The 24,954-nt window shown below is 39.8% G+C and overlaps 3 protein-coding genes across 3 annotated transcripts; 2 read left to right on the forward strand and 1 right to left on the reverse strand.

The window, feature by feature from the left end:
- The first annotated feature begins 1,378 nt into the window (after nt 1-1,378).
- LOC112168748 (phenylcoumaran benzylic ether reductase Pyrc5) lies at nt 1,379-4,456 on the forward strand. Its single transcript, XM_024305654.2, has 5 exons — nt 1,379-1,715; nt 2,556-2,690; nt 3,009-3,246; nt 3,810-4,013; nt 4,100-4,456. Exons 1-5 carry the CDS (start codon nt 1,530-1,532, stop codon nt 4,264-4,266), a joined length of 930 nt encoding a protein of 309 aa, XP_024161422.1. The 5' UTR covers nt 1,379-1,529; the 3' UTR covers nt 4,267-4,456.
- Nucleotides 4,457-12,617: 8,161 nt separating this feature from the next.
- Nucleotides 12,618-14,856, forward strand: LOC112169908 (phenylcoumaran benzylic ether reductase Pyrc5). The gene is made up of 5 exons (XM_024307004.2): nt 12,618-12,917; nt 13,003-13,137; nt 13,255-13,492; nt 14,261-14,464; nt 14,547-14,856. Exons 1-5 carry the CDS (start codon nt 12,636-12,638, stop codon nt 14,711-14,713), a joined length of 1,026 nt encoding a protein of 341 aa, XP_024162772.1. The 5' UTR covers nt 12,618-12,635; the 3' UTR covers nt 14,714-14,856.
- Nucleotides 14,857-15,232: 376 nt separating this feature from the next.
- Nucleotides 15,233-21,531, reverse strand: LOC112169907 (adoMet-dependent rRNA methyltransferase spb1). The gene is made up of 11 exons (XM_024307003.2): nt 21,023-21,531; nt 20,653-20,700; nt 20,414-20,569; nt 20,255-20,301; nt 19,767-19,923; nt 19,598-19,659; nt 18,676-18,865; nt 17,709-17,798; nt 17,069-17,211; nt 16,868-16,982; nt 15,233-16,514 (listed from the first exon to the last, which is right to left on the reverse strand). Exons 1-11 carry the CDS (start codon nt 21,494-21,496, stop codon nt 15,438-15,440), a joined length of 2,559 nt encoding a protein of 852 aa, XP_024162771.1. The 5' UTR covers nt 21,497-21,531; the 3' UTR covers nt 15,233-15,437.
- Between the last annotated feature and the right edge of the window lie 3,423 nt (nt 21,532-24,954).

Raw genomic sequence — 24,954 nt, forward strand, 5'->3', positions numbered from 1 at the left:
TCTATGACTTTATGTTGTTATGAGCTTTATGTTATGAATCCATGCTATATGTTGTTAGGATGTCCTTTTTTAACATGTTTAGACTAAGCTCAATGTCATGAGCTAGGCCTAGTTGGGTTTGCAAATTGATAATTTTTCCACCTATCATGATGTGACACATGGCACTTTCGGGTTTGTCTTTTTGTGCGTTGCGAGGGAAACTGATAATCAAGAATTGGAGGGAAAATTTGGTTCATTTTGATCAAGGGAGGGAGATAGAGTAGATGGGTAGTTTGAGAATTTTTCCTGTGAGAAGGTCCCACATAACTGACAGATTAGACCTCCTCCTACCACGTCAACACTTTAACAGCAAAAATTGACAGAGTGGTGATGGAATGGATCGATTTGATGAAATTGGAGAGTGCGAGGACTTTTCTGATTAAATTAGAAGCGCAGGGACTGAACTGATGAACCCTTGAAAGTACAGGGTAGTAAGAGGAATTTTTTCCATTATCATTATTAGTAATTTGTTGTATTATATTGTTGATAAAATAAATACTTACGTTTTATTTCAAAAATAATTATGTACCTTGTATTTTTTTAAATTCGTTAATTTTTCCCATACTTTTGAAGCAAAAAATATTATGCACATACTATCCACGATTTTTACCTTTTTTTTTTTGTATTTGACACATGTTATTGAACAAAATGAATATAAATTAATATTCTAAAATTAAATAATTAATTATTTATTTATTTATTTCAAATAATTTGCCGAACTAACCACGTGGTGTGGTGTGTTGGTCGAATGGCCTAGTCTGGAACCCTCAGGTCTAGCGTTCGAATCCCAGCTCCATCCCGTGGCCAGCAGATTTGAGGGACCCTTTGGGTTCGTGCGTCTGCGGTGCAGTGGATTAGTCTGGCTTTCGCCGTAATGTCGGTGCAGGTGTCCTAGCGCTGGGATACCACTGCATGAGTGTGTGAGTTACTAACAACTAACCCGATCAAAATAATAATAATAATAATTTGCCGAACTTTTCAACGAACTATTGGATTAAAGTGTCCGAATAATACACGTCATATTTTTTACATATTATAAACCCTCCGTATTTTATTAAATATACTAATTACTTCGTTAATGTTTAATATAGAAGCTAACACTAAATATTCTAGTAAATATTAACGATGTGTCTTTTGAAAACAAAAGACACCAATCCCTTGTCAAATGGCTAATTGAGTCATTGGAGTTGGTCAGAAAGTGATAGTTATTCCTATTTTCTGCCATCCTAAGTTGATTGTTTGTAAGAAGAAAATAAAAACTCTCCCATTTGATTTATAGAAAGCCACCATCGCAGAGGCAGAACAAAATGGCATTTGCGTCATTTGCCACTCCCTCCCACATCCTATAAAAATAAGAAAGCAACCATGATATGTTCTCATAACCAGGTTCACGTCTGTTTCTTCTTCCCTGTCCTTTGCAACGCTCTCTGTTTCAAACCAACTCCATAATCTCCTTCTCATTTTCATTCTCATTCTCATTCCCTACTCCAATGGCAGAAACCAAATCCAAGATTCTCATTGTCGGAAGCACCGGCTTCATTGGAAAACACCTCGTCGAAGCCAGCGCGAAAGCCGGTCACCCAACCTTTGCTCTGGTTCGAGAACCCACTCTCTCTAACCCAGCCAAGTCCAAGATCATCCAAAGTTTCAAGGCTTTGGGCGTCAACTTCGTCTTGGTCAGTAACTATATTCCCAATCTTTTATCCCTTTTTTTTTGTGTGTGATTTTTAGTTTCGTTTGGTAATAGTTCAGATAATTTAGCTACAACGCCATAGTACATGACTCCTCTTGCCTCAAGGTCAATGTTCAATGTTAATAGCTAAATGTTAGCTCTTCTTTCTCCACAAGTTTGGACAGATAACTTCCCTGCTCCTATGTTTACTCTGAGCCTAAAGGACAATCTGCTAGTTTATACTAGGATGATGATTCTCGACCGGGTTTTGGTGTTTGAATGCAAGACCGTTACCAAAATATTTTTGGGCACCCAAAACGTTTTTCTACACTTACTTCTCCTTGTTTACAAAATACATGCCTAACACACTTGTAGTCTAGTGGTATTATTCATTCTTCTTTATTTTATTTTATTTTTATTATTCTTTCTTTCATTTTTCTCGAGAAGATCGATCCTAAGTTTAAATCAACTCTCTATCATTTGACCATAGTTGTGTGTGTCTATATATATAAATATATATATATATATATATATATATATATATTATGCATCTTATATAAAACAGGTTTGTCGGTTCATTCCTTTAATTTATACGAGCAAACATCGAATGATTATTTTCTATTATTTAAGAACTCAATGTTTGTTGAATTGGATTGCGCTCGAGTCATTCTCTCACCTCTTAAAACCATCCGAAAAATATCTAATAAAACATTGATGGGACCAACTCCTGAACTCAAAATTATAACAGCACGAAGCCTGACATAGTTATTTTACATTTCTAGGAAATTTGAGTAGGGTTTGTATTATTATTTAAAAAAATAAAAGAAAAAAGAATCATTTGCAGGGTGATCTCTATGACCACGACAGCCTTGTGAAGGCGATAAAACAGGTCGATGTGGTGATTTCAACAGTGTACCACTCCCAATTAGCAGATCAACGCAAGATTATAACTGCAATTAAAGAAGCTGGCAATGTCAAGGTATCAAAAGTTCATTTATTTTGTTCTTGTGTTTCCTTCTTCCTTCCTCCTTCCTTCTTTCATCCCAATTGGCGGACCAACACACCGTAAAAATAAATTTACACCCTTGTTTATATTTGTTCTCTGAATCCAACTTTTTTATGTTATTATATACGAATTTGTACTTCCCTTGAAAGAGGGTATTATGAACATTAACATATATAAGAAAGTAAAGATTGGAATAAAATTAACAAGTGTATCAATTTATTTTCAGGAGTGTATTATTTACAATTCGTTTGTTTAGTTATTAATTTTGTTTTTTTTCGTTGAGTGATTCAGAGATTTTTCCCTTCCGAGTTTGGCAACGATGTCGATCGAGCTCATGCTGTTGAGCCAGCGAAAACAACGTATGCTGTGAAAGCTGACTTTCGCAGAGAAGTTGAGGCATCGGGGATTCCGTACACCTATATCGTTGGCAATTTCTTTTCCGGCTACTTCTTGCCCACTTTGAATCAGCCTGGAGCCACTGCCCCTCCAAGGGATAAAATCGTGGTTTTAGGGGATGGAAACACCAAAGGTAAACACAACCCACTTTGGCTGTTGATATATAGCATTGAATTAATAATGTGATTCAGGGTGGTAATTGGTCATGATGGCATGTTAGCTTAATATTCATTTCCAATACTTAAGTACTCGGAGACTTGTACGACAGTACGTAATCTAATAAACCCGGCCAACTTGTCAAGTAAGCATCCACTATTTTAAACCGTGTTTCGATAAGTCGGCCTCATTGCAACCTGCAAAAGTGCAAATAACAAGACTCGAAAATTAGACTTATGTATCAAAACATGATTTAAAAAATGAGGCCGACTTAAAAACTCGCCTCATTTTCAAGTTCACCCCAATCAGTTTTAGCAAGCAAAGAGAAATGATTTAGAATATGTTTTCTTTTTGCTTGAGCTTGTGTCCACTGTTCTTATAACTAAAAATGTAATATGTGTGCCATATTTTTGATATTTTTGTTATTGCACAAGCCTCATATTGTGTTTATTTTTACTTTGAAGCTAAAATGAGCTTTAAAAACCAAAGCATGAATCATGAATGAATGTTATCCCGTTTCATTTATCTATCAATTTTCAGCTATCTTTAACAAGGAACAGGACGTTAGTACCTATACTATTAAGGCTGTGGATGATCCGAGAACCTTAAACAAGATCCTCTACATCATGCCCCCGGGCAACACCGTCTCCTTCAACGAAATTGTATCTCTCTGGGAGAAGAAGATTGGCAAGACCCTTGAGAAGATACATGTTCCGGAAGAACAGCTCCTCAAGAAGATTCAAGGTTGGTGACATTAACACTAGCTAGTTCGATCATTACTCTAAATCTCTTGGTTAACTTTTCTGTTTTTCTTGTTCATCTTTTGGCAGAGGCTGTGGAACCAATCAAATCGCTACTGTGTTATGGTTACTCAGTCTTCGTGAAGGGAGACCATACTAACTTTGAGGTCGAGCCCACATTCGGAGTAGAAGCTACTGAACTTTACCCTGATGTCAAATACACTTCAGTGGACGAGTACCTCAACCAGTTTGTCTAAGTTCGAGACTGGATGCCTCATGTTGTTGGTCTCTTTGAGTAACTAGCACCTTCTTTGAAAATAATTAGGCTGCCGATGTGTCACATGAATTATCCATGCATGCTGTGTATGAACTTAGATCTTTGTCGAACTCTCCTACGTACCTTTGGTAAACCTAATATTGGAATACACTATTGTATCTTCTGCCCAATTTTTTTGGCTAGTTTCGAAGAAATTTAAACTTTTTTTTTTTTAAGAAATTACTTATTTTTTAATTGAACCCAAATTGAGCGGCAATATCATTTTATCTCAAGTCAGAGTGGCAGTTACATACTCTTCCACCGTCATTAGGCAAAACAAGATCGAAGATATGTTAGTACATACCCATTGAACAATGCTCACAAAAAATAGCTTGAATGCTCGTTCAGTACTACTCCAGAAAATTCACTAGAAGCACAATAAGTGCGTAGCTCCCTAAAAAACTTAGGAAATTATTAAAAGTAAACTAATGCAAGCCTAAATACAAATACCCAGGCCTAAATGAAAGCAACCCAAGACCCACAAGACAACTAAGCCCTAGGCCCAAAAGCAAGGCCCCATCACCGACATCGCCACTCCAACTCTCAATGAACAGCCGCCCTGCTTCAGAAAATACCAGCACTATTGCACAGTCACCAAGAGGACAATTATTTGTATTAAATGAAACTGGGAAATACATAGTACGATGCAAGAGGATTGAATGAAAAGCAATGAAACAAAACAAAATGCGCAAGCACAATTAAAAAGATAAGTAACAGGAACATGACTAAATGTTGAAAGGCATCAAACGCACTTTGTAAAAAAAATAGTCTAGATTCTTAATGATTTTATTGATAACAAAATGATTTAGGAAATTGACCAAAAATTCATGAGACAAATATTGAAATTTTAATGGTCAACATTAGAAGTTCCGTGAGAAATATCAGGATTTGTATCACCATTCATTTCTCAACGCCCGTGTGTTGTTCTACCTTTATACCATATCTCCAGTTGAATTAGATTTGATGTTCCTATATTTTATCGAGGAGAGATTATTCAGAGTACCGCCGTGCACTTGCACCAACATAAATGAATGGTTAGATTGCATTAAATACACTTTTTGTTTATTAAAAACTAGAAACTGTTCACACCCTCTGGGTGTGGAAAAGTGGGTGGTTATCAGTTTAAAAATGGGTAGTTAATATATATTTTTATTGTTTTAGTGTTTTGACGATTATGTCCTGTAGAATGAAAATTGTGCTTTGTTTTTTAATATTTTAAGGGTATTTTAGTACATTTTTTTAGTTTTGGCTAACAAAGCCTGTTCTATTAATATTAGTATAGATAAAGTTGATAATAAAAATCAAGGGTTTGTTTTAGAGAAACTGAATTTGAGAGGAATTTGCTGTGTATTCTCATTGATAATAGGGGCCTCTTTATATAGAGGATTACAATGCATAGAATCTCAATCATACAAGGAAAGTAATTCTACATTGAATAGGATTCTAGATCCTTCTAATTAAATCCTATTACCACTAGGTCAAGTAACCTAGAGTTTGGGCTAAACACAAATTAGGTTTTCCTTGAACACTCCCCCTTGTGTTGCCCAAACGCGGTGCTTCTCTCGTTGCCTCGTTAAAAACCTTCCCGAGTAACAAAAACCCAGTGGGACAAAAATAACCTTGGTCGAAGGGGAAAAAGAGCACAACACACCCTTCACGATTCGAGAAGAACATGTAGACATCTCCCCCTGATGTCTGCACCTCCCCCTGATGACTACGATCATGGGAGTTCAGACAATTTCCGCAAGCCAATTCTTGCCACATGTTTCTCGAACGTGGAATTGGGCAATGACTTAGTAAACAAGTCTGCCTCACTGTCCTCAGATCGAACCTAGTTCACTTTGATCTCGAGGAGTGTCTGTTGTTACTGATTATGCTTGGTGTTGTCGCTTTTGATGTAGCCTTGCCTCATTTGTTCAAAACAAGTAGCATTACCCTAAATGCTCGTAGGCTCATCTGTGGTAGACTTTAAACCACAATTTTTCGAACATGCGTAATTATGGATCCAATTCATATACATTCACGAACCACTTCGTGAAGAGCAATGATCTCTGCATTGTTCGAAGATATAGCGACTAGGGTCTATTCTGTCGACCTCTAAGATGTCACGGTCTTTTCCCATGGTGAACACTTAACCGGATTGGGAATGACCATTGTGTGGGTCAGAGAGATACCCAACATCAGCAAAACCTTCCAAAACACATGTCGTTTTGGGATGGGGATAGAGAACGCAGGCCAGCGTTGGCGGCGTTTTTGGTGTGTGATGGGTCCGAATCCATCATCTCTTTGTAGGGATAGAACAAGCCCATATCACTCATACATCTCAAGTATCGAAAGATATCTTTTACACCAATCCAATGGCGTCGCGTTGGCGCAGAGCTATATCTAGCTAACAAGTTCACAACATATGAGATGTCCGGTCTTGTGCATTGGGATAAGTACAATAATGCGCCTATTGTACTAAGTAAGGCACTTCTGCCTCTAGCACATCTTCGTCATCATCCTTTCGACGAAGAGGATCCTTTTCAAGATCAAGACTACGGACGATCATGGGTGTGCTTGAAGGCTTGACCTTGTCAAAATGCCTAAGCATCTATCGACACGATGCTCAAGTTCCAAACCGAGACATAATCGTGTTTTCCCAAAATCCTTCATCTCAAAATCGGTTTCCCTTAACTCTTTAAGGACTTCTAATGAAGATCATGTCCAACATGAACCGCGATAGAATCCGAAACTTTTCATAGAAACGTGTGGGCATATCCCTTCCCAATCAAGTAGTCACTTTAGTGAGCGTTTCAACCTCTTTGTAAACGCGCTCCATGGTCTAGAGCCACTTGACTTAGGTAAATGAAGTTCGCCATGAACCTTCATGTATATTCCGTATCTAGATCCCTATAGAGATACGTAATGACCATATTTGTAAGCTGCATGTTCAGTTATTCGGAAACTACCAAACTGACAGGGTAGTGGAGTGCAATGACATCCATTACGAGAGAATATGTCTCATCGCAGTCGATTCCAGGGCGTTTTGTGAGAAGCCTTGCGCCATAAGGCGAGATTACCATCTCTTTTTCTCACTACGCTTTCTAACGAAGACCCATTAGTTAACAGGTTTTATATTAGGAGGTGTTGGCATCTCTAGCTCGAAAACCTTCCTCTTTGTTAGAGAATCCATCTTAACCTGGATCGCATCTTTCCATTTAGGCCAAAAACTCTCTACGTTGGTATTCATTCATCAACGGAGCGTGGTTCGATATCATCTAACTCAAAGACTCATGCGCAACAAAATACGCAACTACATCATCAATTCTGATGGAGTTTCTATCCCACGTCTCATGTACACTAGTGTAAGTTTCATAGAGCTCTATATTCTCAAGAATAGGTTCTGACGTTGAGGCGTCCCCAACGATAACCATAACCCGGAAGATTCTCATGAGACGGATTTTGAGTCTTGATGATCAAAGGATTGGAATGTGCCAAAGTATCCTTCGAACCCACGGGCCTCTCCACGCATTCTAGCTGGGGCCATGGCCTGTAACGCCAGAGTGCCACTCTCATTGGCGTTGGCGCCATGCCTACCTCCGTGTAGGGTGGCGCTACATCCTCTCGTAGGGACGTCCTTCCTTGCAGGCATGTTTGCAGCATATTTGTGTGATCTCGTCACTTTAATAGGGATCAAGATGAGACATAGTGGGGACAGACCACGACAATTCCTGTCGTTCCTGTTGAACATCTGTGTTCTTATCTCCCCCGAACGATGGGAAGACTGTCTCATCAAAGTGACAACCCGCAAATCTAGCGGTAAAGAGATCGCCTTGCAAGGGTAGTAAGTGGCGGACGATTGTTGGAGTCTCAAATCCAACGTAGTGGCCCATTCGTCTGTAAGGACCCATCATAGAGCCCTGTGGCGGCGCAATTGGCACAAAAATGGCTCACTCAAATGTGTGTAAGTACAAAAGACGTGTACCCAGTCACTAGCTGTAACGCAGAGGTACATTGAGTGGCGGTAGGTCGTAGACGAATTAGCATAGCTGCATGCGATATCGCATCACCCCAAGCGGATGTAAGAAGATTGGTGCGCATTACCAATGTTCGGACTACCATCGTAGTCGTTTCCGCGAGACCAATTGGGTGTATGCATGGGAATGTGATGTCCAACATCAAGCCCATTGCAATATCCATCGAAAGTCTTTCGATGTAAACTCTCTAGCATAGTCAAATCCAATGGACTAAATAGGATGATTCGGGGAGTGAGCCCGTTGTTGTATGATATGTGCTAGGAGTGTAGCATAAGCAGCATTACAAGTGGACAATGGCACAACACATGACCAGTGTGTTTGCGTGTCAACCAACAACATGAGATATTTAAACGTCCGCAAGTTGGTTGAATCAATCCACAAAATCCCTACGGATTCTTTGTAAGAACAGAATGAGTAATGTCATATCCTTTGCATAGGACGGTCTCAGTCCTAATTTCCCTAAGGAACAGGCTTTAGTAAAACGAGCGAGAGGCTTTAGAAGCAACCAATGAGAATTTTGGTTAGGCCTGAGCGTCTGAAACGCTATTTTGAAGCAAGTTGGTGATTGCAGCATCACCTAGGGCGCCATCACCATGATGGACGCCATCCATGGAGTCATGGATAGGGACTACGCCAGCCCTAGGCTGGTGGTGGACGGAGGCGGTGCCCTAGGCAGCAGCGTCGGTCACACTTAGTCTAGAAATCAACTTGTGATTCATGCTTCGTTTCGCTCGAAAGAAATGATGTCCATGTGAAGTCTTTTGTAGACGGATCATCATATCATGACTAGGATGATCTATCCTGTCGTGACAAAGCCAATATGTGTCTAAATCCAAGAGATCTTCTCTCATAACTTTATTGGATTTAATAGCTCGAATAGTGACATAAAGTCCACTAGAGAGACACATAAACTTCTCTAAGATGCGTCTTTGTTCGCAATCATTAGAGGTAATGCAAAGGAACTCATCTCCGTTCTCTACATGCATTTTCGCATGGAATTCGTTGGTTATTCATAGGGTACTATTTGCCCTAAGAGCGTAGAGAGTTTCTATGACAACTGTAATCAAGGTGCCATTTGGTAAGTGGAACTTGGGCTATTCCATGTCCTTGAATTAATATTGATGGTCTAGCCATCGTAGTCACAAAGTCATATGCTCAGAATCAAAATTGAGTCATAATGAAAAGCACTCGAAATTTTATTCATAAGCCAACGAAGTACATCATTGTTTCCTTGGTCAAAGAAAATCTAATCCAATAAAAAGTAATATGGCAATCGCCTACATCTCTTGGAAAATAAAGACTTAAACAGAATTGGCGATCTATTGATCCCAGCCAGATTTGTAGTCTTCAAGCCTTCACTCTAGATCATCTTCTTGATCTTCTTGTTCCACATAGTGAGCTTCTCTTGCTTCACAATATGCTTTGTAGGCGGTGACAAGTTCTTCACGAGCTCTACAAATGTGTGCCCAATGATCAGACACTCCACATCGAGAACATACATCTCTTTGCTCGAACTCCATTGATTGAGGCACTTTGAAAGCGTCATTTAGATGGCTCTTAGTGTTGGTGGCGCCACCAACATGGCCAGAGGCGTTTCCTCCCTCTCTCTTTCCACGTTTACCTTTTCGGTTCTGTGTTCGCCTATTTTGGCGGTTACCTTCCCAAGTAGAGCGATTATATGGATCAGAATGTCCAGAAGTATACCTAAGATTAGGGTTTCGCTCTTAGCGCCCTCTCTTAGAGGTGCGACTATAATTGGATTCCGGAATATGTTCTGTTTCCACGGATCTCGAATTATAGTTCTTCACAAGGATATTGTCATGCTTTTCAGCGACAGTCATAGCTCCAATGAGCTCATGAAACCTTGTGATCCGTCTTGCATTTACATTGATTCGATAGTTCTTAGCAACCATCAATGCAGAGACGGGGAAGGTAGAGAGAGTCCTCTCAATCAACATCACATCTGTGATCTTTTTACCACAGAATTCCATTAAGAATTTAATGCGAAGTGCTTCCGAGTTATAGTCAAGAACTGACTTGAAATCACAGAAGCGGAGGCTGTGCCATCTCACTTCTAGGTCAGGAAGCAAGGAGTCACGGACGTTGTCAAATCTTTCTTCGAGTGAGACCCATAGCCTTCTGGGGTCTTCTTCATTCATATACTCGTACTGGAGCGAATCATCCATATGACGAGTCATTAGGATGATGGCTTTTGCCTTATTTGCCTCTAAGGCTGCTCTATTTGCTTCCAAAGCTTGAGCTTGCTCAACAGTTAGCACGTCCTGGCTAGGTTCTAGAATCATATCCAGGATTCCATCAACCTTGAGATGTTGGCGGATATCACGAACCCACCTGTGATATCCAGAGCCAGTTGTTCTCAATGGAGCAAAGTCCAATTTGTTCAAGTTACTCATCCTGAAAGAGACCAAGAAATTAGGGTTAGTTTCGGAGCGAAATAGGCTACCACGAAAACATATGAAATTTCTGAGCGTAATCGCTTCCAAGAAATTAAGAATTTCCGAGCGTAGTCGCTTCCAAGAAATTCGATTCCAAGAGATATTGGATTAGATCGAAACAATGATGTAAGTGGTCGATCATAAATTCTCTACAAACTCTAAGTTTGGAGATCTCAACAAGCTCTAAGCTTGGAGTAAGCACGAACCCCCACAGTTCGGCTTAATTTGGTCTCCCCTATAATGAAGAAAGGGGGGTAGAAGAAGGGAGGTTACAAGTCCCCGAAAAAAAAAATTAAATTAAATTTAAAAACTCTAAAAAAACGGGAACGTTTAGTAAAAAATACCTCGAAATAGGTCGCCGGAAAATTTGATCGGAAAATAGTTGACCGTTGACCGTTGACCTGCTGACGTGGCAGTGTGGTCCCTGTTGTTGACGTGGCAGTGGGTCCCTGTTTGCTGACGTGGCAGTGGGTCAGTGTGCTGACGTGGCAGTGCTGATGTGGCAGTGGAAGTGGGCCTGCGTCAGTGGGCCTCTACCATGGGCTTGGGCTTCTGGGCTTCCTTTCCCTTTTTTTTTTTCTTTTCTTTTCTTTTCTGCCGGTTTTCTGCAGGAGATTTAGTCGGCCGGTTCACGCACTTTTAGGCCGGTTTTCTCACTTTTTCTTCCTGTTCCAGCATCTTTGACTTGAGAGGCTTCTGCTACCAAAATTTTATGGAAATCGGAGGTCCGGAAGATGGTGAACCGGTGGAATATTTGCTACTAGTTGTATAGAGCTTCCGGTGGCCGGTTCGGTGGTTTTCCGGCCGGTTCTTGAGGTGGAGCTGCCAGTTCTGGACTCCTGGGATAGAGTTCTTCAAGGTGTGAGGTGGAGGAAAGAAAGGCTTCAAGGTTTTGTATTCGGATTCAAGGTTTTTAGCTTCTTGAATCAGGGTTTGGCTATTTATTTCAGGGTTAGGGCTTCGTGCTGATAACGTGTTTTAGAGAAACTGAATTTGAGAGGAATTTGCTGTGTATTCTCATTGATAATAGGGGCCTCTTTATATAGAGGATTATAATGCATAGAATCTCAATCATACAAGGAAAGTAATTCTACATTGAATAGGATTCTAGATCCTTCTAATTAAATCCTATTACCACTAGGTCAAGTAACCTAGAGTTTGGGCTAAACACAAATTAGGTTTTCCTTGAACAGGGTTTAGATTATTTTATAAGGGTTGGGTCACTTACACCGTCGGTGCATAGAATAATTTCCATTTATCGAGTTTGTTTGGTCTCTCAACATCACAAAACTACAGAAGTTATGCTTATCTTCATCTAAGCATTTTTAGTGCCAATATTTCAATAAAATTACGGCATTTTGAGATTGGGTTACAATCGTATTTTTGTGTATATATTTCTCCGAGTTAAATCATTACTTGGTGCAAGTCGAGTACAATCTCAAAGAGTCGGTTGGAAAATGATAGGTCGTGCTCATTCCACCGCAAGAATTTTAATTAGGAAAGCCCAATTTTTTTTTCACATACCAATTGCACCCCTCTAACAAAATTCATTGCTTAGAAAAAAAATCCTCCTCTCAACCAAAAATGAACCGGGACGCAGAACCATCCACGTTCCAGATCAAAAAAATTTATATAAAGAACCATCCACGTTACCAATCCATCGTCATGCATACGCAAGCATTGACGCTATGCCGCAGCGAGTAAATGTCTAAAGACACCAATCACCATCACGAAGCATTCTCGTACTAGGTAACCAATCCCGAGGACATTTCCGTCATTCCGCACCTTCCCACTGCTCCTATTATAGGAGCAAGCCAAAACCCTACGTGGACGGCATGGTATTACTATCATCCACTCGTCTAATCGTCCTTTCATTTGCAACGCTTTCTCTCGCTTTCATTCTCCGACGACAACTCCTGTTCCCGGATCCAATGGCTGAAACCAAGTCCAAGATTCTCTTCATCGGAGGCACTGGCTACATTGGTAAGTTCATAGTCGAGGCAAGCGCCAAGGCCGGCCACCCCACCTTCGTTCTCGTCCGGGAGCCCACTCTCTCCAACCCGGCCAAGTCTAAAGTCATCGACAGCTTCAAGGCCTCCGGCGTCAATTTCGTCCTGGTCCGTGCAATTCCCATTCCCGGTTCGGTTGGGAGTTTCGGTTATTTGGGTTTAGTTTCTGTAATTGTTGTGTGATTTTTTGCAGGGTGATCTGTACGACCACGAGAGCCTTGTGAAGGCGATTAAGCAAGTCGATGTGGTGATTTCGACGGTGGGTCACGGGCAGTTGGCTGATCAAGGCAAGATCATCGCCGCCATTAAAGAAGCCGGCAATGTCAAGGTAACGATTAAGCCACTTTTTTTCTGTGTTGTGTTGTGTTGTGTTGTGTTGTTGTGTTTTTCTGGTAGAGATCGATTTTCGTTTTGAATTCGAGTGTGAAATTGGGTGTTTTTTCAGAGGTTTTTCCCTTCCGAGTTTGGAAACGACGTGGATCGAGTCCACGCTGTGGAGCCAGCAAAGACGGCGTTCGCTACGAAAGCCAAGGTCCGCAGAGATGTTGAGGCGGCCGGGATTCCCTTCACTTATGTGTCATCAAACTTCTTTGCTGGTTACTTCTTGCCCAATCTGAACCAGCCCGGAGCTACTGCTCCTCCCAGGGACAAAGTCGTCATTTTGGGTGATGGCAACCCCAAAGGTAAACCAAACCTCACTATGAAAACTAGCTAATTGTTTGTCCCCTTTGTATAGAGAATTTATTAACTTACTCAAGAATGAATAGCAAAAATTTGGATGGTAGTTTGTCCCAAACTTATTCAAGAACAGCAAAATTTGGATGGTAGGTGTATAAACTTAGTTTCGTTTGGGTCACGAGCTTCTACTTAGGGTTCTTAAACAAGGCATTCGATAAAGTGCATTCATGTAGCGATACATTAGTGGTACGGTAAACATCTAGATGCAATGGTAGACCTACTCCTTGTAGTGGTAGGTAAGAAAAAGTTAATCAACAACAACAAGAGCCTAGTCTAACACGGCTAGTCTACTAGGAATATGACATACCGAAGACTTTCTCTCTTTTTAAAGATGTTATCAGGACTAGCTAAATTTATTGTGTTTCATTTTTATTTATTTTTTTGTAATTGTGATAAACAGAGGAGGGGCTTCAATTCCTTCAACAACCTATGAATATTTTGATCCTCTTTCATATCCTTGTTGGTCACACTGGCTTGACAAAAGAATGAATGAATGTGATAGTGGTATCAATTCTTTGTATAATGCACAAAACCTACATTGGCTCTTGACTAAAACATTGACCATCCAATGAATATTGCCCTGGGGTTTCATGTTTTTTGTTTCATTTGATGGAAATTAAAACCCCAGAATCGAAGTTTTACCAAATATGAAGAACCAATTATGAATTTGATGTTGATGGAGCTATCTCTTTTCTTTGATATTTGTTATGCAGCAATCTTTAACAAGGAAGAGGATATTGGTACCTATACCATTAAGGCTGTGGATGACCCAAGAACATTGAACAAGATCCTCTACATCCGGCCACCTGCCAACACCTTCTCCTTCAACGAACTTGTGGCTCTTTGGGAGAAGAAGATTGGAAAAACCCTCGAGAAGGTCTATGTCTCAGAGGAGCAACTACTCAAAAACATTCAAGGTTAGTAATAAAAACCATCAAGTAACAATAAGATTTAGCAACTGCTTCATTACTCTGAGTGTGTATGCTTTTATTTTTGCAGAGGCTGAGGTTCCAATCAATGTGATACTGGCAATCGGTCACTCAGTTTTTGTGAAAGGAGACCACACTAACTTTGAGATCGAGCCCTCATTTGGAGTGGAAGCTACTGCTCTTTACCCTGATGTCAAATACACTACTGTGGATGAGTACCTCTCCCAGTTCGTCTGAAGCCCTTATTCTCTATGTATGCAAATAAATAAGTAGCTGGTGTGAAGAAACTTGCGTCATCTATGTTGAAGTGGTTCCTTTGTAAAAATGAAAATTATGACTCTGGATTAAGAATTAATTTATCTTGCCTCTTTTCGTTGTTCTTCTACGTTGTTGATGGTTATCTTTGAGGTTTTGTTCGATAAAAAAGAAAATGTTTGAAGTTGATCTCCCTTGACAAGGTCGATGCCCCTGTGAAGGCTTATGCTTGTCCCACGTATAACGAGTCACCTTCAATTGTTCATCTATGGTTCATTTTTATAGCTTCAGGACAGAACTAACGACCTTGTTAAGGAGTTGGAGGAGGCTGCCAACAAATCATTCTGTACAGGCGCATTTCTATTCGCAGTAGGAGAATTCACAAGGCACTCATCCAAACCAAATCAGTTTTCTTTCTCAATATTTGCCATCTGAAGCGTGCAAATGAGTATACGAAATATGCAAACCCTATTCTAGCACATTCCTTCGCACACAATACATTCTCGGCAAGATTGCACTGATAGTTTTATATCTTGAATAGAACTGAGAAGAACAAAAATTCCATTTACTAACGGACAAAGTCTGGATCAAAATGGCTACAGAATATAACTCGCAATTATAACTTACTCCCCTAATTAGCAATGGCGGAACAAAAATAAGAAAAATAAACAAACAAGCAAACAACTCCTGTGTAATATATGAAAGCTCAGTCATGCATGCCCATCTTTCTTCCTTTGCTACCACCCTTCTTTCCAGAAGGCTTCCCTCCTGATGGCTTCCCAGATCCTTTACCTTTACCTCTCTTGTCCTTCATATTTTTTCCTTTCTTTTCACTGCCTTTTCCTGCCCATTTATTACCCGTCCCGCGACCCCTTGCATCCTTTTTCATTCTTGCATCAACACGGACCTTACCCTTGCCAACCTTGACTTGAACACCTTTCTTCGCAACCACATACTCCTTTTTAGGCCTCTTGGGCACTGCCTTCTTATACAATTGGTCGATTTGCTTGCTCTTTGAACGATCAGAGATATCTGCCTGATCTGATATTGTGTTGGCCTTCTTACGAATCTTCTCAAGCTTCCTCATGGCAACCCGCTTCTTTCGAGCTTTAGCCTCTGCCACCTTCTTTGCTGGCCGGGCATCAATTTCTTTAAACTGCGCTTTCATTGCATTAATCTCTTCTTTGGTCACTGGCTTATTTGGTCGTCGGTGCTTCTTTTCCTCGTCCAAAAACCATTTGGGCAAGCCCTCGTCATCAAGCATGTACTTATTATACGCATCATCAAGCATCTGTTCCCTTTGCTTCTTTGACAACATTTTTTTGGCACATGCCAGTATCTCGGCTTTTCTATAGGTATCCATATCCTCAGACTCATCTGATGATGAATCATCACTTGAATCTGTATCGGGAGCAGGGACTATCTCAAAATCATCATCTGCCTTCTTTGCTTTGGGTTCATGATTGGAATTGGACCCTGCAACACGATTTTCAGACTTTTCTTTAACATTTTTAATAACCGTCTTTTCCTTGGGTTTCTCTTGCAGGGCCAAATTCTCTTCTGGCCTTTCAACCTGCATTTCGTCTTCACTATCAGACTTCTCCAAATCCCCCTGTTCTACAGCTTCAGCAAAGATCGGCTGACTAAACCAGTTATTTGTAACCTCCTCCTGAGTTGGTCCTTCCCCATCATCAAGAGCATCCAAGAGAGGATTCTTTTCCTGATCAGCCTCATCTTTGTCTGAATCATAATCAGATGGAATTGTATCTTCACCATCAACATCCTGAACAGCAGTAAACAAGAACTAAGCATATGACCAAAAACAGTCCTCTAGCCGGCATGCACCAAAAGGAGAAAAACAGAAAAAAAAGATGGAAAAAAAATTCTCTGCAACAGAATTCAGCTTGGCAGCATTTTTTGGCAGATCGTTTGTGTGTGTGTGTGTGTGTGTGTGTATAGAGAGAGAGAGAGAGAGAGAGAGAGAGCGAGAGAGAGAGAGAGAGAGAGTGCAAGGGCATATATTTTGGTCATCTGCGCACAGATTTGCAAAAACAAATCGAGATTATAAAACATAAAAGAATAAAAACAATAAAAGTCGCAAATGTACACAGTGGAACATTTATGGAAAAACCATACCTCCAAACTTTGAGCCTCTTCTTTCAAACGCTTTCGCTGCTTTGCAGTTCCCTCCTTTTTGGCCACATAATGTTCATAAGCCTGATCTAGAAGTTCTTCCATTTTTTCATCATATCTAACAACAAAAACATGATTTAAGTACATAGACAGACTACAAGCATTTGTATCTTTCAATCTGATATAAGGGACAAGATGTATAACCTTCTACGGCCGTCATCAGAGTCTACATCACTGGAAGATGCTTCCTCAGGTTTATCCTGCATATCCTCATTTTCGCTATCTGCCAAGTCACCATTCTCACCATCATATTCGGTGGAATCAATCGCTACCAGATCTTTCTTACCCTGAAGGGCAACGATAAAACTTCCATAATTATATTTAGAAATACACAATAACACGCACACATATACACACATATATGTATATATAAATATTCATATAAATTCATAGTCAAAATATATTAAAGATAAAACTAAAATATCCAACAGCATATATGTTTTGCTTCAAGCACCTATTGCAAAGTTCTTTATAGGATATAACACCATTTAATATCGGGTATCCCCAAATTGCAGAAAGAATACATCCACACTCATCTTCGATATGTGGATAACCAATAAACTATATCAAGATCCAAATAACTCAAAAATCAGAAAGAAAGAAAGAAAAAATTCCAAGACAGCAGGCTCCATAATAAACAAATATAAGCTAACCTAAGCATTGTGCAAAAGAAATAGAGATTGCATTATTCCACTGTGTATGGTCCTCCAAAGAAGCTCTTCAGAGGTTACAAAAATCCCATACTAATGAGCATGTCTAGGAGTTCTGAGAACTAAAAGCATACCTTGATGGCAGATAGGGAAAACAGAGAATCATCTGTATAACCATCTTGCATTGCATCTATTTGCATCCCAGTCGCCTTCCGGACCTTGTCCTGGAAAATTAAGAGAGATAGAATAAACGAATGAGCATGGAGATTGTAAATGGATCAAATGAGCAGTATCGTGTGCTTTTTCTTGTCCCGGAAAATCATAAATTTACATTGCAAGTCCCTCCGGGGTTACTTTGGTACCAAATCCTATGGGACCGACTGGTATTGATATATGACTTTAAATTAAAAAAATTGCAATAAAAACAGTATTGGAATTTGGCAAATTTTATCAGAATTGAATCAATTGGTGTAGCTGCATTCAATGGCCATAAACAGACATGATGCTGACAATCATACCACTGATATATAACTTTAGTGATGTTTTATAGTACCATGACATGGCTATCTAATTGATGTTCCTTAGAGCTGCAGTCCAGGACTCATTTCTGAATTTTATTACTACTACTCTTTCTTGTTTCTGTATGTAATAGTATATAATTGTGGACTGTCGTCTAGCAAAGCCATAATAATCAAAACAACAAAACGGTACAAGAAAAGTAAGAACTCAAGAAACAAAATGTTGGACCAAGTACGCAACCAAGAACTATAGAGCAATCAAAATTAAAGTAATGAGTAATGGGATAACCATAAATCAGAAGGTAAAGGCAAACCGCAGTCTATCTGCACTACTCTGAAAGGGGTTTTTTTTTTTTTTTTTAATCAAATACACATGCAAATTTCAATTCAACTTTTCAGTTTCACGATTGCCAAACAGGAAACGGGAACAATAAATAAATGAACAGATCATCTCATTAAAGACTATATGACTAAAATAACTGTAATTTGAAAAGAGGGGTTTCTGTTGTTTCCTTGCAATCAAACAGAAAATTCTTTGTTTCCACATTTTGATGCAATTATAAATACACACACACACACGAACCTGAGCACGTTTCTTTGCTTGAAGCTTCTTTTCCCGTTTCTTCTTGCGCTCCATAGCATTTGTAAGCTCTTCCATTTCATTCAGTATTCTGTCATCATCATCCTCCTTAGTCTCCTTTTCAACATCCGGAGCAGTAGTAACATCAGCTTTCTCGGAAGGAGACAAGGCCTTTCTTATCTGCACCCGCCACCTAAATGACAACACAAGCATGACCAATTAGTATGCATCAGAGAACACGAAAGGAACACTGAAACATGCGGCATGTCCAGCATACACATTACAAGTCAAACTTTCTTTTTATTCTCTTTCCAGTGCGATGTGGAATATCCAACGCTACAATCACCTCTGAAACATTTTGCATTATTCTTTCTAATAACAATCTAATATGAAAACCAGTTGGGATTCCCCCATATTCCTTCCAAAACAGTTAAACAACCCATCAACTGAATGCTAAAACCTTAAGTAAGCCGCAGTTTCAGTGATAGCAAGGAGTTAGTGGCTGATAGGGCTTACATGACCCTAGTTGAATAAGATAGCCACTCTAGTTAAAGATAAATCAACCATTAGCAGATGATATGCATCCCAGTATCAGTAATAGACATCTACCACAGCTGAACTAAAGGTATCTATTTAAAATGCTTCATACCGTTTAGTCACCCTAATCTTGATCAGATTTCAAGTCCTACTTCCTAAATGGGTGCAGTGGTCCCAAACTGTTACAGATAGAGGTTGAAACTACCTAAAAAGAACAGATTGCCTTCAAGAACTATAATATCAACAAGAGCAACAATGATGCCACTGCAGCAAAGAGGTATGCACCATACAGATTTGAGAGGACGAAAAACAAAGTTCAAAATGCCCTGTGTGGAAATCTAAATATACCAAGATCTAAGAGATAAACAGGAAAAGCAGCATTTCTTACTTCAAAAGATGCTTGAAATCTTGCTTCCCCAAAACACGCAGATCATCACATAGAATTTTAACCTGTTGAACCATAAACATTAAGGTAAGTGGAAGACTTAAAAGTTTCAGATTAAAGGAAAATCTAAATAAGAAAATAACATATAACGGAAAGAAAAAGAAATGGTTACCTCCTCTGTTGTCAAAGCATGATCCTTGATGGGCAAAGATGTCACATCATCAAATGTTATGGAAGTGACAGATCCAAGAATATTTAGAGGATCCACAGACCAAATGAAGTCAGCGGCTGAAGATACTTTTCTCAAAATTGTGTCTCCATCTTCATACCTGCATATAGAACACAATCAAGCATCAACAATGACAAAACCCACTTCTGTCGATTTCCTGACACCCAAAATAGTTCAATTCTGCACGTAAGAACAGCCATGTAGGGGTAACACTCTTAAGAACTCAAAAACTGTTTCACACACAAGGTCAGGAGCAGAGCATATTGATTGACTGATCAATGTTATGCTGCATTTTAAAAGCCCTTCTTGAAATTTTGTAAGCACCAACAATAATAACACAGGCCATTAAATGATATTATAAAAAAAACCACATTGTGGTCAGGTGAATGTTTAAAGATATTAACAAAATTAAAATCAGAAAGAAGGTTTACCCGTCACGGTGTCTTTTTTGCTTTGTTCCTCTAAGTACATCCACCACCTACATCAAGGAAAGCTGATGATATTATATTACAATAATTTACAAGAAAAAGGCTAGAAAATAGCATGTATACAAAAGAAGCCATCATTCTGTTTCCTCTGATAGGAGTTACCTTCTTCTGAGGTTCCACAGCTTTAAACAGATGCTTCATATCAAGTAGGCGAGGATCAATTTTTGCTGGAGCCTTGTACTTAAAACCCAAAAGATATGTCTCGGCAGATGCACTACGACTAGCTGCTGGTTTATACTGTTCAACCTTCTCAAATAACTGCAAAGCAAGTCAAATACGAGGCTCAGATAGATGCATCAATCTGAACTAACAAATGTGCTATTAGAGAAGTAGGAAATCACCTCCTTAAGGCAAAACAAGACAGCATTATAATCTTGTGACCTGAAGATCTGAGACAAGACAAAATCAAAGAAATCAGGATTCATATACACACACAAACGCCAAAACATACTTGAACACAATTAAATAAAATCCTACGCGACGGTAGAGATCCGCCACAACAAAATGCCTATGATAAACGAAGTAAGTTCCAATAAATTGAGGTATCCAGTAAGTTTGATCATGTTTTAAGATGAAAAGCAATAATGAATAGAGATGAAATACTTGCTCAATATGAAACAACTACAAAAATTAACACATCCAATCCATTTCTGATGGAATAGCAAATCAATAGAGAATCGAAATTCGATTCCGAAAAACCAATTCAAGTACCTTGGTGACAAATGTGCCTTTGGGAGCCAAGAGCTGCGTCGCCAGCTTCACCGAATCAATAACCAAGGCGTTCTGCGCCGTAGCTTCAGACGACCAGGCTCCACCGACGTTGGGCGAGCCATCATGAAGCACCAAATCGAACGCAGAGCAGCCTTGGTCCCTCATCAGCCTCCTCAGCTTGGCGACGCACTCGGTCCTCGTGATGTCCTGCTGGATAGAGTGGGCGCCGCGAACAGGAGCGATGGGGACCAAGTCGACGCCTACGACGAGGCTGCCGACGGGGACGCGCTGCACGGCGACTTGCATCCAACCGCCGGGGGCGGCGCAGAGATCGAGGACGGCGTGGGCGGAGTGGAGGAAGGAGTGCTTGGCGTCGAGCTGGAGAAGCTTCCATGAGGCACGGGAGCGGTAGCCGTGCTCCTTCGCGAGGTAGTAGTACTTGTCAAGACGATGCTTTCCCTTCACCTTGCCCATGGTTCTGGTTCAGCAAACTCAGTTTTTGCCAATTAGGGTTTTGCTGGGTTTAGGCTTTTATAGTGCTCCTTTTCTCAACTTACGGGTGCTGGACCCAAACCCTTTCTCTAATTTTTCTTTATTTTTTCTCTGGTATAAAAACCATTTTCTCTATTTTTTTTTATTTTTTTTTTTTTGATATATGGGACCAAAAGGCCCAACAAAAATAAAGAACAAATTACATCTCAGAATTTATAATCCTAATTCTAGGACTTTCACACAAGTCATCAAGCAAGCTAGGAATAACTTGTGGAGGGGGTTGCTCCATGAATTGAGCTCCAATCTCTGCATCCAAACCAGCTTTGGAGAGAATGTCGGCAACCTGATTTACTTCACGATAGACATGCTTAAGATCATAGCTGTGCAATTGTCTTTGGAGAGCTTGGCAACAATCAATAATAGTTTTTAAGGGGTGCAAATCATCCACACCTTGCTGAACTAGGGAAACTAACACATGAGAATCACTTTCCACTAGAAGATGACGGCAATGGTGAGAGAGAGTCATTTGTAGTCCCAAAAGTAATCCCCAAGCTTCCGCTTGAAGGACAGAACCGCAACCAAGGTTAGCATAAAACCCAGAAATCCAAGCACCAGTGAAATCTCTCAAGACAGCACCAGCACCAATTTTCCCATTAAGATTTCTAGCACCATCAACATTTAATTTAAAGTAATGCTTAGGAGGTTTCTTCCACAACAAACTAATAGAAGTTTTACTAGACTGTTGCGGCTTGAAAGTATTAGCAGATTTCCACTCTCTGGCAGAATCAATAACAACTTTCCCAAGATTAAAAGGATAGTGAAACCCCTCATCGAACACCATTTTATTCCTCCACTTCCATATGTGCCAACATGTATACACAAATATTGAACACCATTGGAGATTACCATAACAGATTTTCCTGCATTGAGAATTAGCAAAGAACCACTCATACCAATCAAGCTGCATGGTCCTGGAAATGGAATCCAAGCATATAACACTATTCCAAATCATCTGGGCAACAGGGCAATCTCTAAGCAAATGGAAAATTGGCTCAGGTTGGTCATGGCAAACAGGACAATAACAATTAGTAGTAATTCTTCGTTTAACTCTTTCAACATTGGTGAGGAGTTTACCATGGCAGACCAACCAAAAGAAATATTTCAGTTTAGGGGGTATTGGTAACTTCCAGAGAAAAAACCAGGGAAAATCCATGATATTTTCTTCCTTGACCAAATAGAGGTAAGCTGATTTAACAGTAAAATGGCCATTACGTGTTCCTCCCCAAATCATTTTGTTTGGACCACAACCGTGAAAACCTGGAGGAATTCTAACAATTCTATTGACAATATCATCACAGAAGTGAAGTTTAAGGAAATTTATATCTCACTCACCATCATTCCAACAATCTTTGACTCTGAGACAATCATTGACAGTAGCCCGACTCAGCGTATGTTGTAGAAGTGGTCCATCAGTAACCCACTTGTCATTCCAGAAATTGCCTGAACACCCATCACCAATTCTCCAAACTAAACCTTCCTTTAATCATCTGATTCCATGAACTATACTCCTCCAAGTACTAGAACTTCTAGAAGAACAACCATTTTCAGAGTGCAACAGAGGAATATCTTTCACATATTTCTGATGTAAAACCATGCTCCATAATCCTTCATCATTTTGAAACATCCTCCATCCCACCTTAGCAAGCATAGCTTGGTTCATGTGTCTAATATTCTTAATCCCCAATCCACCGAACCTCCTTGGTTTACAAACTAAATCCCAATTAGCAAGGTGAACCTTCCTACTGCCATCATTATCTCCCCAAAGAAAATCTCTGCTCATTTTCTCAATAGTGTCACAAACAGAAGCGGGAATCTTAACAGTCTGCATAGCAAAAACAGGCATGGTAGAGATAACAGAATTAATTAGAGTTGTTCTTCCCGCAAGATTTAACAATTTACCTTTCCAACCAGCCAATCGACCCTGAACTTTATCGATGATAGAGGCATATGTGTGCTTGGTGACTCGAGAGTGCAGCAGAGGCATCCCCAAGTATTTGTCGAGGTTGGTAGTAAGAGCAAAACCACAAATGGCACTTATATTTTTAGCAAGCATCTTATCAGTATTAGGAGAACAAAAAAGCACTGATTTATTGTAACTCACTTCTTGACCAGAGAGCTCACATAACAAATCAAGACACTTCTTTAAAACTCTAGCTTGATCACAAGTAGCTTCGGAGAATAATATCAAGTCATCTGCAAAAAATAAATGGGAGATAAGTGGACCAGATCCAGATGCACAAACTGGTTTCCATTGTCCAACTTCCACAGTAGAAGTGATTAAGTGAGATAATTTTTCCATGCATAGAACAAAAAGATAGGGGGACAAAGGGTCACCTTGCCGGATACCCCTACTAGCAGTGAAGTTTTTTGACAATTCACCATTAACACAAACCTGGAAGAGACACAATCCATCACTAGCTTAACCACTTTATCAGGAAATCGAGCTTCAAAAAGAACAGAGGCTATAAAGCTCCAATTCAATCGATCATAGGCCTTAGAAAGGTCTATTTTCCCGGCCAAGTAACCTTTTTTTATCATAAGAGTGCTGATATTTATGTAAAACCTCTTGAGCTATGATAATATTGTCTGAAATATGCCTACCAGGGACAAAGCTAACCTGATTAGGGCTTATAAGATGTTTCAACCACGGTCTAATCCTAGCCACCAGAACTTTGGATATCACTTTATAAAGAGTGTTGCATAGACTGATGGGGCGAAACAAGGCCATATCCTGTGGACTAGGAACCTTAGGCACAAGAGTAATTACAGTATGGTTAAGCCCTATAGGAATTTTTCCCATAGTTAAAAGCTTGAGTTACAAAATCCAAAATCTCATCAGCACAGATATTCCAGTGATTTTGATAAAAAATGGCAGGAAAGCCATCTACACCAAGAGCTTTAAGACTCCTAATATTAAACAGAGCAGTCTTAACTTCAGTATTTGAAATATCCCTATTCATCCATTGCAACTCATGACTCTCCAACTCAAGGAACAAGTAGGGGATAACAAACCTTGAATCAACAGATATTTTGAAGGTAAACAAGTCCTCAAAGAAACCTGCAGCAATATCCTTCATATCTTCCAGATTATGGCAAAGGTCGCCATTAGCATCCAGCAAGCCTTCAATTTTATTTCTCCTTCGTCTGATCATGGCAGACATATGAAAAAATTTGGTGTTTTTGTCACTGTCTCCAAGCCACATAACTCTAGACTTCTGTTGCCAATACATTGCTTCTTGTTCACAGATTAATTCATACTCATTGATAAGATCTTGTTCCAAGTGAAGAAGATAAGAGTTATTGCTTCTACAAAGACACTTCTGGATTCCAACAATCCTAGCTAAGAGTCTTCTTTTCTTCTTGAAAATATTGCCAAAGAT

Source organism: Rosa chinensis, chromosome 6, assembly GCF_002994745.2.
Source record: "Rosa chinensis cultivar Old Blush chromosome 6, RchiOBHm-V2, whole genome shotgun sequence".
Taxonomy (NCBI): domain Eukaryota; kingdom Viridiplantae; phylum Streptophyta; class Magnoliopsida; order Rosales; family Rosaceae; genus Rosa; species Rosa chinensis.

What these genes read in the sequence shown, in the direction of transcription:
- LOC112169908 (XM_024307004.2), top strand. Translation starts at nt 12,636, where the DNA reads ATGGTATTACTATCATCCACTCGTCTAATCGTCCTTTCATTTGCAACG. An exon ending in CCGGCGTCAATTTCGTCCTG is followed by an intron (nt 12,918 to 13,002) that starts GTCCGTGCAATT and finishes GATTTTTTGCAG; the next exon opens with GGTGATCTGTACGACCACGA. An exon ending in ACTACTCAAAAACATTCAAG is followed by an intron (nt 14,465 to 14,546) that starts GTTAGTAATAAA and finishes TTATTTTTGCAG; the next exon opens with AGGCTGAGGTTCCAATCAAT.
- LOC112168748 (XM_024305654.2), top strand. Translation starts at nt 1,530, where the DNA reads ATGGCAGAAACCAAATCCAAGATTCTCATTGTCGGAAGCACCGGCTTC. An exon ending in AAGAAGCTGGCAATGTCAAG is followed by an intron (nt 2,691 to 3,008) that starts GTATCAAAAGTT and finishes TGAGTGATTCAG; the next exon opens with AGATTTTTCCCTTCCGAGTT. An exon ending in AGGGGATGGAAACACCAAAG is followed by an intron (nt 3,247 to 3,809) that starts GTAAACACAACC and finishes ATCAATTTTCAG; the next exon opens with CTATCTTTAACAAGGAACAG.
- LOC112169907 (XM_024307003.2), bottom strand. Translation starts at nt 21,496, where the DNA reads ATGGGCAAGGTGAAGGGAAAGCATCGTCTTGACAAGTACTACTACCTC. An exon ending in AAGGCACATTTGTCACCAAG is followed by an intron (nt 20,701 to 21,022) that starts GTACTTGAATTG and finishes GTCTTGTCTCAG; the next exon opens with ATCTTCAGGTCACAAGATTA. An exon ending in TCTTGTTTTGCCTTAAGGAG is followed by an intron (nt 20,570 to 20,652) that starts GTGATTTCCTAC and finishes CTTGCTTTGCAG; the next exon opens with TTATTTGAGAAGGTTGAACA.